Below are 13,137 nucleotides of genomic sequence, written 5' to 3' on the forward strand. Positions count from 1 at the left end.
TACTAAGAAATCAAGGACCTCAAAACCTGTAGAGAGTAAGGAAGATGACCTAGATGGAGATATGCCAGGGTGACGGGGATGAAACATGTTTTAAGTCTATAACAGACGGATAATATTTGGAAGTGACTCAGACAATTTTGATTACTAATTAGCTGAACTATAAGAAGGGGGAGGAGGTACAGCACAATCAGATTTGCAAGATTCTGTTATCAGAGCCAATCTCAATTCAGCTTTGCTGTGGAGTTGATTTCTTGGTTTAGTCTACCTAGTGGGGCTGACGGAGCCTCTATGGACAGCTGATTGTGTGTTGGGCTGCGCACATCATCCATATTTGCAAATTGATTTATTAAATTGATTTATATGGCTGCCCATCTCAAGTACATGACTCTGGGCAGCTCACAGCAGCTGGAGAATCATAAAAAGCCCTCAGCATAGCCTATAGCTGTCTATACTTTCTCTGACTTAAATTTGTTCCACTGATCTAAATAGAAGTTTGTGATACATGATGGAATGGGTTGCGCTGTCCTTGAAAGACCAAGTGTTGTTTGGAGCTTTAGAGCCCTCTTTCTGTAGAGGTGACATCAATTACTAGGAGTGTTTGTTATAGCCTTGGTTGACTTATTACCTGCTTGCCTATCTAGAAAAAGAAAATCTTGCTAAAGATGTTTCATGCTGTGCTTACATCTAGAAATAGAGGCATTTATTTTGCTTCTGTCCTTTTCATGTTTTAACCTGATGGGGTGCATTCGTGTGTCACTTCATCCACATCATACAAAACAAAGGGGTGGGGGGAAGTAGCAGATGTCCCATTTTCCCCCGAATTACAGAATTATACAGTACTGTATGTAGTCCCCTCACCACTTGGTCTGGCCTAATAAATGTTGCTGCCTGAAGCAAAGGACAAAGTGATGACCCCCAAAAGTCCATTCTGATACAGAAGCTGGCTGGGATTTATTTTTTTGCTTGACTCTGGTGAAATTACAACCCCTTCCACTGCTATTGTGGGCAGCAGTCTAGTTTACGGGGTGCACGGGAGGCTGAGTGGCATCAAACAAGGACTTTATTTATGCCCTCAGCACCTGCACCTGAGGCAGTTACCTCACTCTGCCAAGCCATCTGATTTAATTGAGCTACCTGGATTGTTGTTCTGAACATATTTATTTGATTTTTGGAAAACTGGTGTGATGTAGCAAGACACTAAAAATATGATAGGTGGACCAGAGAATCTCAAGCAGAAATTTACCTGTGGCAGAAACTGAAGCATTGAAAGATTTCTGTTCTTAGCATATGAAAGCAATGCAAAGCAAACTAAAACAAATTGAAGGAAAAATAAACATTTCTTTATTTTTTTTGGCTATGGCTTAAATATATTTTCAGCTTCTCGATAGTTATTTTGAAGCATACCAGCATGCTTTAGATTCAGAAGAAAGATTTGCATTGGCCCAAGTAATAACTGATATCACGTACAGGCGTCCTCGATTTGATTTCCACCTTGGGTATTTTGTGAACACCTATAGAGATGAATGCGCTTGCCTTAAGCTTCACCTCTACTTGGTGAGAGATATCATGAACCGACAGGTAAGTTGACACTATACGCAGTCAAACTCAAGAGTAGCCCAGATAGCTTTGGATCTAATTATTTATCTTTTCCATTAAATGCATGACATTCAATTTTTACTATTTGAACTAGTGATGTACCGTGCTGCATGCTGGATGCCTGTATACAAATACAGATGTTAATATCTGTTCACTGCTTATGTAATGTTTCTGCAAAGCATTGGAGATGGGGATGGGAGGAGGGGATTGATGGAAGCTGGTCAGTCTAGCAAATTCAGCTTACATAGTCATGTCACTTTAATTGCTTATATCAGGCTTCCTCACCCACTGAAGTCTTGATACAGAGTAACGGTATCTTTTTTAAAAATCAAAAATCGCTGTATTTTATATAACTTAACAAGAATTTTTTTTCTTTGATTTTTTTTTTTTCCAGATAGAGAATCAGCGTAAATATAACTATAAGATTTGGCGTGATGGTCCCAAAGGTTGTATCTCTGAATTTGGTTTTCCCTCATATGTAGTTACAAAACAATTAATTGCTCTCAGTAACAGCCCGTGAGTATCATTTGTCTCTTTATATAATATGACACATACAGTACATCTATAATGGAGCCATGTTTGCGATTCTTATTTAAGCAAAATGTCACACAAGCAAATCCCATTGCTTATTCCCCTGGGTTCAAGCAATTCTTATTTAAACAGATCAACCAGCCAACCCATATGGCAAAATAGCTTTTGTTATGCTATTCTTCCACCTGCAAATGGTCATTTCTCATACTTTTCTTCTAGTAGTAAGAATAAGGCATTAATTTTGTGTTCAGCATGCATATATGTGCGTGTGGACATTTCTAAATTAATAATATACATGCAAACAATTGTGATTTTTAATATTTCATTATTCCATGGAAAATGTTTATTTAAAAAATCTGTGATGTTGATTTAATTTTAAAAAGTCAGGATCATGTCACTGTACTTGGACTCAAGAGCATCTTATAGGAATCCTTCAGTATGGAAGGCTCCTAAACCTTAAAAGCCATAACTACAAGCAAAACAGGGAATCTGTGACTTTTTTAGTTGTGTATCTGCTGTATGGTCAAATTGGCAATGTTGATTCCTCCCTTCCATTTGAAGCACTAATGTTCTACTCTTTCCTTTCTCAACTCTATTGTTCTGCTTTCTCAAAGGATGGACTTGAGAAAGCCATCTTTTCAATTGTGTATTTACAGTATAAATAAATACATAAATGTGTTTTTAAAAAATTGCGCTAAACTATCATTTCACCATTCTTGTGTGTGTGGGTGTGTATAGGGCATTGGGCTCAAGGATTGCAGCTAACTTTATATATGGATAAATAAGAATGCACATTGAGCCATAAAATAGGCCTGTTTTCTAATCAATTTCACAACCAGCCTTCTCATTCCTTTGGGGAACGAGTGGTCACCATTATACTTGCCATTTTATGGTGGTTTATGTTTTTATTGTTTTCTGGGGGGGAAAGGGTAATTTTTATTAGTCCATTTTCAAACAAACCTAAAATAATGCAAAATGAAATAAAAATGAACAATTTGCCATATATAAGGAAAGAAAAAAATTATGCAACAAAAATACATGAACACAAACAAAACTGTGATTAGTTTAATATAGTTGTAATCACAGTTTTTAATAGCTTTTACAGTATGGGTTTTTTTTAGATTTTTTATCCCGCCTTTATTATTTTTATAAATAACTCAAGGCGGCGAACATACCTAATACTCCTTCCTCCTCCTATTTTCCCCACAACAACACTCTATTTTTACGTTGTAAATCACTGGGAGTCATTTTTGATGAATCTGGCAGTATATAAACACATTAAGTAAGTAAACAGATCGCATCACCCGCACTGCTACTGTAGTGAGTTTCAAATACAAATAGAGAAGTTGTCTTGATTTTTCCCTACTATATTGTGACCTTCCTTGCTTATTAATTTCTATTTCCAGGACGGTGGGGATTTCAGTCTAAATCAGTATCCCTAGGCATGGGTTCCCTCTGCCCTCCCGCAGTTTTGCTAAATAAATGGAAAACAGAACCTGCAGAGGAACCAGTGGAATTTCCTCTCTTTTATTTTAACTCACAGGCAGTTGGAATATTCCACTGGTTCAAACTCATTTGCACACAAATGTGTGAGATACTTATTAAAAAGGCATAGGGCTTTGATCACCTGCTCTGAAGCTGCTATTTTGAGGCTAGTGACCATCACTGTGTGCACCCCTGCGTTAGTATGAGGCTTTATTTAGTTCTTTGAGTTGCTTTGTTTATTTCCTTTATCTTCACCTTGACTGGAATATCACCTGAAAACTACTCCAGTTAACCTTAAAAAGAGAGTTCTTTTTTCCTATAATAATCCTATTCTATCATAACACTTTTAACTCTTCTTTTTTCCTTAAAGTACAGCTCTGAAGAATATGTATTTATTGGAATTCCATTCCTCCCTTGGCCTGGTATCTTTAATTCCTAAAGCTCTAGATCATATCCTTCAGGAGTTCCAACAAATCTGTAGGCCAAACACAGCCAGTGAGGCCATTCATTTGGAGGAACATATACTTCAACTTTCGTTGGATGGATGGATGACCATGGAAAATCCAGAATCTTTTTATGGTGCTCAAATTCAGAGAGATGTATGTTTATATTCTAAGTACAAGGATTTGGGTGGGTTTTTGCTGCTACAATATCCTAATCCCATTAAACAGATATGTAGAATTGGTTTAATACAGATCATTCAAAATTTCTGTAACCTTGTTACAGATTTTACATAATTAAAGTAATTATAATTAAATAAGGGAGGACTGGTATCTTGATACAAAATTGTGTGAATTTAACTTCAGTGCTTCATTGATACAAGAGTTGTTCTGTAGTGAGATGGGCAGTGACAAATTTGAAATATAAATAAATAAATAAAATAAAACAAAACTACTTCTCTTTGTGAGCTGGGCAAGTGGTATTATTTGTGCTTTAAGAGAAGCTACTTGCTGTTTATGCTTAAAAGAAAAAAAGGAGCATCTCCTCCCATATTCATCTTTGCCTGCTGTCAGATTATCGGAAGGTTCTTGTTCCATCTCCTCTTCTGCCACATGAAGTTTGGTTGGATTCTCATCTGGGCATTTCAGGGATCCATTTTGCTCTTTTCCTGATCCACATCTATTCAAAGCAGGACATCTTTGTGCCAATGGGCATCTGGCTCCTAGCTGTTTGACTTGGATTTGCTTCTTCCTGTGATTCCCTGAACGCTATTTATTTTTGGGTTATCTGCAGTCTTTTTTTCTCTTTTGTTTTCATTATTATTATTTGCTTTAAACTATTTGTTTTTGATGAAAAGCACTTTGAATGGCTTTGAGGTATGAAAGGGAGATATAATTTTAAAAAGTAACTGAATTAAATAGATCTTCTGTTATGAGAAGTATTACCATGAGATGCTTAGAAATATTTCCAAAACTAATATTTTTACACAAATGTTCCATTCTATAGCCTTCAGTTTCATCACGAATGATGCAAAGTTGTTTTTCCTGCATTTGAAATAGTAAAAAAAAAAAAAAAATGGAGAGGAGAAAAAAACATAGCTTATATATTAATATTTTTTATTTATTTAGAAAATGATAACCTACCTTTCAATTAAATATTTCCATGGTACAAAATAACAACTTGAACAATAAAATATCAATCATAACATCAATAGAACAATCAAGTAACATTATTTGAATTATATATTTATAAGTAGTATGCTTTCATGGTAGATATTTGCAGATGTTCTGGTTGAGGATCCTCTTATTGTAAGAGAAATTGTTACATCAGCCCTGAAATCAATAGCAGAAGAAGAACAGAGACTGAGCAAAGAAAAACAGGCTATTACTCTGAATGTCTTCTCAAGGCTCCTTGAACTTCTGACCCTCCGTCATCGGTTGATTGAGGCAGCAGTAGAAGGAGCACAGCTGAGCAGGTTAGCAATGGGACAGGGAGGAAGTCACTGTAGGAAGTTGTACTGAAATTTCTGTGATAAATTTTTTATTTAATCTAAACCTTTTCTGTATTATTATTTTGAAGTATATTGGCAAAATCCATATTCAATGTAATATTCATCTTCTTGCTGACGTAGTTCCCTCCTTTCTTCAGTTCTCCAAAACCACAGTTGAAAACATCTTATTGACTATTAGCTTCTTAAATGAAATCACTACTCCTCTCTGTGAGGTTTGCCCCGTTCGACAGAGAAACTCTCGTGACACGTGTGGTTCACAAAGAAGGTTTACTCATGCGTAACGTAGTAGTCACAAGCAAAGCCAGGACTGGCTTGGTACAATTGCATCACTTGTTATATTCCCCCCTTCCCGCGCTTTTTCCCGCCCCGCGATCACGTTGCAGCTGCGGATTATGGGCCCCCAATAATCCCCCTTGATTGTTCATGATGGCAGGATCGGTCAGAGTCCATTGTCCTTGATCTCCAGTCCCCCTCCGGCTGGGTTGGTTCCTCCCCGCTACGTGCAAGCCCGCGGGTACTGTGCTGCGTTGCGATCTTGTTTCGCTGCCTGCGGCCCCGTTCCTTGCTGGCTCGCGCCGTTATCAGTTTATAGTTAAAAACTTCCGCTGCGGTTTTCCCGTTTAGCTGGGCGCAGGTGGCCCGTTAATTAGCGGCGCTTTCGGTTCCTCTTTTCCCCGCTAGCTACCACCGGTGGATTCCGCGTGGTCTGGCTGCGAGCTTCCCTGCAGCCCCGTGCTTCCCTGAAGCCTCGTGCTGACCGAACCTGACATGCCGCCCCCCTGAAGACAACTCCCCCCCCTCGGTCCTATTTCGGCTTCCCGGGGTATTTACTGTAAAAGTCCCGCACTAGGTCCGGCGCCCTTATGTGGGTTTTACTCACCCATTCGCTGTGGGACTTGGGGAAATGTTTCCATTGCACTAGGAGCTGGGTCTGCCCCTTGTGCCTCCGGGCGTCCAGTATCCGGTTGATTTCGAAATGTTGCTCCCCCCCGACCATGATGGGTGGTGGTACTCCCTCCGCCTTGTGCCAGGCGTTCCCCGGCTGGTGCAACTTTAGCAGGCTGCAATGGAACACCGGGTGGATCTTCCCGAGGCTTTTCGGGAGCGTCAGCCTGACGGTCACCGGATTGATGACCTCCGAAATGGGGAACGGCCCCACAAACCTCGGGCTGAGTTTTTTCGATGCCTGGTGCGTCTTTAGGTTTTTGGTTGACAGATACACCTGGTCCCCCACTTTCCACTTTTCCTCGGGGAGCCTCTTGCGGTCCGCGTGCTTCTTGTAGTCGGCTTTGGCTCTTTGCAATGCCGCGTGCGCCGCTCGCCGGGTCTCGTCGATTTGGGCGAACCAGGCGTCCAGGGAGTTGATCTGGGATTCTGGCTGAGGCAGCTCCGGCATGGGGACGAAATCTCTCCCGGTGGCTACTTTGAACGGAGAGAACCCGGTGCTCTTGTGGACGGCGTTGTTGTATGCCACCTCCGCGAATGGTAGTAGCTCCGCCCAATCGTCCTGTTGGTGCCCCACGTAGCAGCGCAGGTACTGTTCGAGCCCCCGTTCAGGCGTTCCGTGGCTCCGTCCGTCTGCGGGTGCGCCGCGGAGGATAGGGCTTGTTTCGTCCCCACCCGCTTCAGGAACTCCCGCCAGAACCGCGCGATGAAGTTGCCGCCCCGATCGCTGACGATACGTCGAGGTGCACCGTGGAGTCGGTAGACATGTTGCACGAACAGTCTCGCCAGCCCCTCGGCCGTGGGGACTCGCCGGCACGCTACAAAGTGCGCTTGTTTGGAGAATAAGTCCGTGACCACCCAAATGGCGGTCTTCCCCTTACTCTCCGGGAGCTCCACTATGAAGTCCATGGCGACCTCTTGCCAAGGGCCGTCGGGTTCCGCTACCGACTGGAGTAGGCCCCTAGGTTTGCCTTTGGCTCCTTTCGCTGTTGCGCACACCGGGCAACCCCCCGAGTACGCCTCCACGTCCTTCCGGAGCGTGGGCCACCAAAACTGCCGCCGGATTAAGTGGAGTGTCTTTACGAAGCCGTAATGCCCCGCGCTCCGGCTGTCGTGGGCTCTCTCCATGACCTCCCGTCGGCAACCCTCGGGCACGTACAGCTTTCCTTCGTGCCACCACAACCCCTCTTGGCCGGTTAGCGCCTCTCGGTTCCGCTTGAACCAAGCGTCCCACTCCGCCGCCTCCGCGAACCCTTGCCTTACTTCAGACGCCGCGTCCCGTCGCTCCCCCTTGGTCTGGCTTCGGGTCACCGCCTTTGCAGCCAGCCTGCTGGCGGGGATGACGGAGTCCACGATCTCCTCCTGTAGGCTGGCGTGTTGGGGCATGCGAGACAGTCCATCCGCTAGGAAGTTGCGCTTCCCGGGGATGTTTTTCAGTGTGAACCTGAACCTCCCGAAGTATTGGGACCACCGTGCCTGTTTGGGGGATAGCTTACGCGGGGTCTTCAGGGCCTCGAGGTTCTTATGGTCCGTCCACACCTCGAACGGTTCAGTTGCCCCCTCCAGTAGATGCCTCCACGTGGCCAGCGCCCACTTGACCACGTACGCCTCTTTCTCCCACACCATCCACCTCCTCTCCGTCTCGGTGAATTTGCGGGAGGTGTAGGCGCACGGGTGGATGGCCCCCTCCGGGCTGGGTTGGAGCAGGACTGCTCCCGTTGCCACGTCTGATGCATCCACTTGGATTATAAACCGCCGGTCTGGGTCGGGATGGCGCAGGATCGGCTCCGCGGTGAACCGCCGTTTTAGTTCCTCAAACGCCCCCTGGCATTCTGCAGTCCACGCGAGTGCCATGCTGGGCTTGGGGGGTTTCCCAGTGCCCTTGGTTTTTAGCAGGTCGGTTAGGGGAAGGGCGATTTGGGCGAAGTTCGGGATAAACTGTCTGTAGAAGTTCGCAAACCCTAGGAAGCTTTGGAGTTGCCTCCGGGTTCGCGGCGCTTCCCAGCCCAGGACATCCCTTACTTTCGCCGGGTCCATCTCAATTCCCCGGCTGGATATTCGGTAGCCGAGGTAGTCTAGTTGCTCTCGATGGAACTCGCATTTCGAGAGCTTTGCGTACAGCTGTGCCTTCAGCAGTCTCTGGAGCACCGTGCGCACCAGGCTCACGTGCTCCGCCAGGGTCTCGGTGTAGATGAGGATGTCGTCCAGGTAGACCAGGACGCCCCGGTAGAGTAGGTCGTGCAGCACCTCATTTATTAGCTGCATAAATACCCCCGGGGCCCCTTTTAATCCGAACGGCATCACGGAAAACTGGTAGCTTCCGAGCGGGGTGTTGAACGCCGTCTTCCACTCATCTTTTGCGCGGATCCTAACTCTGAAGTAGGCTTCGCGCAAGTCCAGTTTTGTGAACACCCTCCCCTTCGACAGATGCGACATCAAGTCCTTCATCAGGGGGAGGGGGTATTTGTACTCCGTGCTGATTGCGTTCAGCCCCCGGTAGTCTACGCACATACGGAGCGAGCCGTCCTTCTTCTCCCGGAATAACACCGGGGCCGCTAATGGTGACTTCGCGGGTTGGATGAATCCCCGCGCTAGGTTCTTGTCTATGAACTCGCGCAGGGCCCCCATCTCCCTCCTCGACAGGGAGTACATTTTCGGCTTAGGCAGGGTCGCTCCTGGCTCTAGCTCGATGGCGCAATCACTGGGCCGGTGTGGTGGGAGGTGGTCGGACTCCTTCTCCCCGAACGCTGCCGCCAGGTCTCGATACTGCCTCGGGATTCCGCCGCCCGTCGGGGGTTCCCCGGGTCCGGCCCCTCGCTTTGCGGTCGCCTCGCCAGTCGCCGCTGCCTCCCCTCGCCTCGGGATCGTGGCGGGTCTCCGGGGTCCCGGCGCTGCTGCTGCTGCTGTTGCCGCCCGGGTCTCGGGCCCCATCTGCTCTCGCCCCGTCTCCCGGTGTCCCGGACCCTCCGCTTGCCCGCCGGTGGTTGCGGCTGCCTCCGTCTCCACGGCTTGGTCCCCTCTGCTCTCGCCCCTCGCCGGTCCATCGACCCCGAACCGCACTGCCTCCGCCGTCCAGTCGACTCGTGGATTCCGCCGCCGCAGCCACGCCAAGCCGAGTACCACCGCGTAGTCGGCCACCGGGACCACCACGAACCTCAGTTCTTCCCGGTGACTCCCGATCGTCATCTGGACCGGCTCGGTGTAATACTGAGCTGGCCCCCCCCTGCCAGCGTGCCATCTAGCTGGCTGAATGAAATGGGCTCCCGGAGGCGCCTCAGCTGTAGCCCGAGCCCCGAGACCACCGCTGGGTGCATCAAGCAGTGGGTGCAGCCCAAGTCCAGTAGCGCCCGTAGCTGCGCCTCCCCTCCGGATCTCACCCCCCGGACGTGTATCCTCACCCGGAACGGTGGGCAGTCCTCGTCTCCTATTGGGTCCGCGCGCCTCGACTCCCCTGCTCGCACTGGGACGCCGTTCAGTGCGAGCGCGCCTCGTTTCCCGCCGGCTCCGAGTCCTCTCCGGAGGATGCTGTCTCCGGGGTCGACCACCCCCCGCGTCCTTTCTCGGTCACTGCCGCCACTGCCCCCTTCCGCGGTCGATCACCGGTCCTTTTCCCGTTCGCACGCGGGGTTTTGACTTCGGGCTGTGGTGGGGCGCCTTCCCGCTCCGTCGGGCACTGCGCCGCTCGGTGGCCTCTGTCTCCGCATCGGAAGCACAGATTCGGGGCTCTGGTCACCTCTCGCCTCCCGGTGGACTGCCGTCGACCGCTCCGCCTCTCCTCGGGGGTCCTCTCCCTCGGCTGGTCCCTCGTCTGGTCCCGTCGTCTTGTGCTCTGTTGGATCTGCCGCCACGCCGATTCCGCCGTTCCGGCCAGCCAGATCCAATCCTTCACTGTGGACGGGTCGTCCCGCCCCAGTGCCCGTTCCAGGATCTCTGGGTTGAGTCCCCTCTTAAAATACTTCACCTTCAGGGACTCCGGCCAGTCCGTGAGCTTCTCGGCCAACCTCCGGAACTCCAGGGCATATTCCGATACCGATTTGCCCCGCTGTCTGAACTGAATGTCGTCCTCCGCCCGCTTGGCGCTCAATGTGTCCTCGAATCTGTCCCGGAGCGCCTGCATGAAGTCCGGGAAACTCCGTAGTTCCGCCGCGTTGGCATCGTACAGCCCGATCACCCAGCTGGCTGCTTGGCCATCTAGCAGCTCGGCCACGTAGGATACCCTGTCCTCGTCTCTAGCGAATAGGTGACCACCCCTCTGCATGAACCCCCTGACGTGCGTCAGAAAGTGCGGCAGCTGTTCGGGGTCCCCTGAGAACTTCCCAGTGATACCTCGAAGTCTCAGGGCGTCTGCCGCCCGTTGGTCCTCCGACCGGGGCGCCGTGGGTGGTGCCGGCGGGGGTGTCGGACCGCCCCCCCGTCGCTCGCCTCCTTGTTCACCGCCGGTGGCCCCACTCTCTGTAGTAGGGTCTGGAGCATCGCCTCCACGGCGTCTAGGCGTCGCTCGACTCTCTCCTCTAGTCGGGCGAATTTCTCGCTCCACTCACGGTTCCGGAACCCCGAACCCCGGGTCATCGTAACGCCTGAATCGTCTGGTCCTTGGTTCACGCCCATCGACCACCGCTCGGATGGAGTGCGCCCGGCCCTGGCCGCTGCCCCGTCGCTCCCGGGCGGCTCCGACCGCCCTTCCGCGAGCCTGGATCCCTCGCGCTCAAGCTGACCCACGGATTCCTCGTCGCTGGTCATGCCTGTATTGAGAAAGAAAACGCTCCTCGGTGGTACCGGGTAGCGCTGACGGTGAGTCCTGGCTTTATGTAAGATTGGCCCCGTTCGACAGAGAAACTCTCATGACACGTGTGGTTCACAAAGAAGGTTTACTCATGCGTAACATAGTAGTCACAAGCAAAGCCAGGACTGGCTTGGTACAATTGCATCACTTGTTATATTCCCCCCTTCCCGCGCTTTTTCCCGCCTCGTGATCGCGTTGCGGCTGTGGGCTATTAGGCCCCCCAATGTCCCCCCTGATCGTTCATGATGGCAGGGTCGGTCAGAGTCCATTGTCCTTGATTGCCAGTCCCCCTCCGGCTGGGTTGGTCCCTCCCTGCTACGTGCAGACCCGCGGGTTCTGTGCTGCGTTGTGATCTTGTTTCGCTGCCCTGCGGCCCCGTTCCTTGCATGCTCGCGCCGTTATCAGTTCATAGTTAAAAGCTTCCGCTGTGGTTTTCCTGTTTAGCTGGCCGCAGGTGGCTCGTTAATTAGCGGCGCTTTCGGTTCCTCTTTTCCCCGCTAGCTACCGCCGGTGGATTCCGCGTGGTCTGGTTGCAAGCTTCCCTGCAGCCCCGTGCTTCCCTGAAGCCTCGTGCTGACCGAACCTGACAATTGGTTAGAAAATATTATAAACTTAATACCCCAAAACCCTCTACTTGTGTTTGCCTGACAACCCAAACTATAATTTGGCTTAGCAGTGAATGAACAGCATGTTGCCTAAACCTGAGACTCTGGTTTATTCCATGCCAATCTAGCCATGGAAAAAATCCAAAAGAAATAAGTCAGAATCCTTGATACAGAAATCACACTAACAAATCAAGGACAAAATTGCATATAGTTTATCAGCACCCACTTGTGGAAGGTGTCAGCAAAAATGACTTGAGCAGTAGACAAAGTGAAACCATGATTTGGAATGTTATACAAATGCATTTATTTTCTCTGTGTACGAAACTCAAAAGAATATTATGACAGACAATGTGTGTGTGTGTTTTGTGTCTGCACAGCAACCACTATAAGGAGTTATTTCAAATGTGTACATTCTTTTTCTGCTTAGACTGTACAAAGAATTTGCAGAAGAAATGGGCTTTGGTGACTTCCATTTGTACTTAAGGCCTGTGTACTTTGAATGTGCAACTCACAAAGAGAAGGCTGACCAGCTCTCACCAATATTCATCACTTCACTTCTAGAAGATCATGACTTTAACGTGGATAGGTAAGCCAGAATCTTATAGGCCTTTCAGAAAATAAAAGCATGCATAAATCAACAATGAACTTAATAATACCTGCTTCACATTCTGAAGATACAATTAATAGTTTGATATAGAACAGGTATTCCTTTTTTAAAATATTTTCGTTAGAATTTTACAATGCAAGAAAAGTATAAAAAATGAAAAGAAAAATAAGAAAAAGAAAAAAAAGAAGAATTAAAAAGAAGAAAAGTGAAAAAAAGAAAACATCGAATTTTGACTTCCGCCCTTCTTTCTATTGTGTAATTGCCATCTTACTCTTTCCCCTCCCTTTTTCTAATCCCCATAGCACAGCTACTTCTTGTCACACACATTTCTCTTAGGTGGAATCCAATACACTTTTCTTCTCCTTCTGTCTGTGGAACTAAGATGGGCATAACGATAATGATCTATTGTATTGCATTGGTGTTTTTATATTGTTTTTTATTGTTTGTGAGCTGCCCAGAGTCATATATATGGCTTTATAAATTGAATGAATGAATGAATGAATGAATGAATGAATGAATGAACCTTCCAGCCTTTGGTTGACCTAAAAGTCTGTTCTGGACAGTTAGAGCAGGGCTTTTAAAACTGTGTTCTGTAGCACCCTAAGATTCTATGAGAACGTGGTGGGGTTCTGTG

At 47.9% G+C, this 13,137-nt stretch overlaps 1 protein-coding gene across 1 annotated transcript in view; it reads left to right on the top strand.

Annotated features, from left to right (window-relative positions):
• The window catches only part of LOC103057595 (uncharacterized), a 78,898-nt gene that overhangs the window by 19,451 nt on the left and 46,310 nt on the right, over nucleotides 1-13,137 (top strand). The window contains exons 15-19 of the mRNA XM_088139223.1: nucleotides 1,378-1,578; nucleotides 1,991-2,112; nucleotides 3,983-4,211; nucleotides 5,325-5,527; nucleotides 12,324-12,482. Of these exons, the coding sequence (XP_087995349.1) occupies nucleotides 1,378-1,578; nucleotides 1,991-2,112; nucleotides 3,983-4,211; nucleotides 5,325-5,527; nucleotides 12,324-12,482 (914 nt within the window). The remainder of the gene's footprint in view (nucleotides 1-1,377; nucleotides 1,579-1,990; nucleotides 2,113-3,982; nucleotides 4,212-5,324; nucleotides 5,528-12,323; nucleotides 12,483-13,137) is intronic.

This window comes from Python bivittatus, unplaced genomic scaffold, assembly GCF_059951505.1.
Source record: "Python bivittatus isolate LINGU-HERP-01145 unplaced genomic scaffold, Pbiv_v1 ctg000020_np1212, whole genome shotgun sequence".
Lineage (NCBI taxonomy): Eukaryota > Metazoa > Chordata > Lepidosauria > Squamata > Pythonidae > Python > Python bivittatus.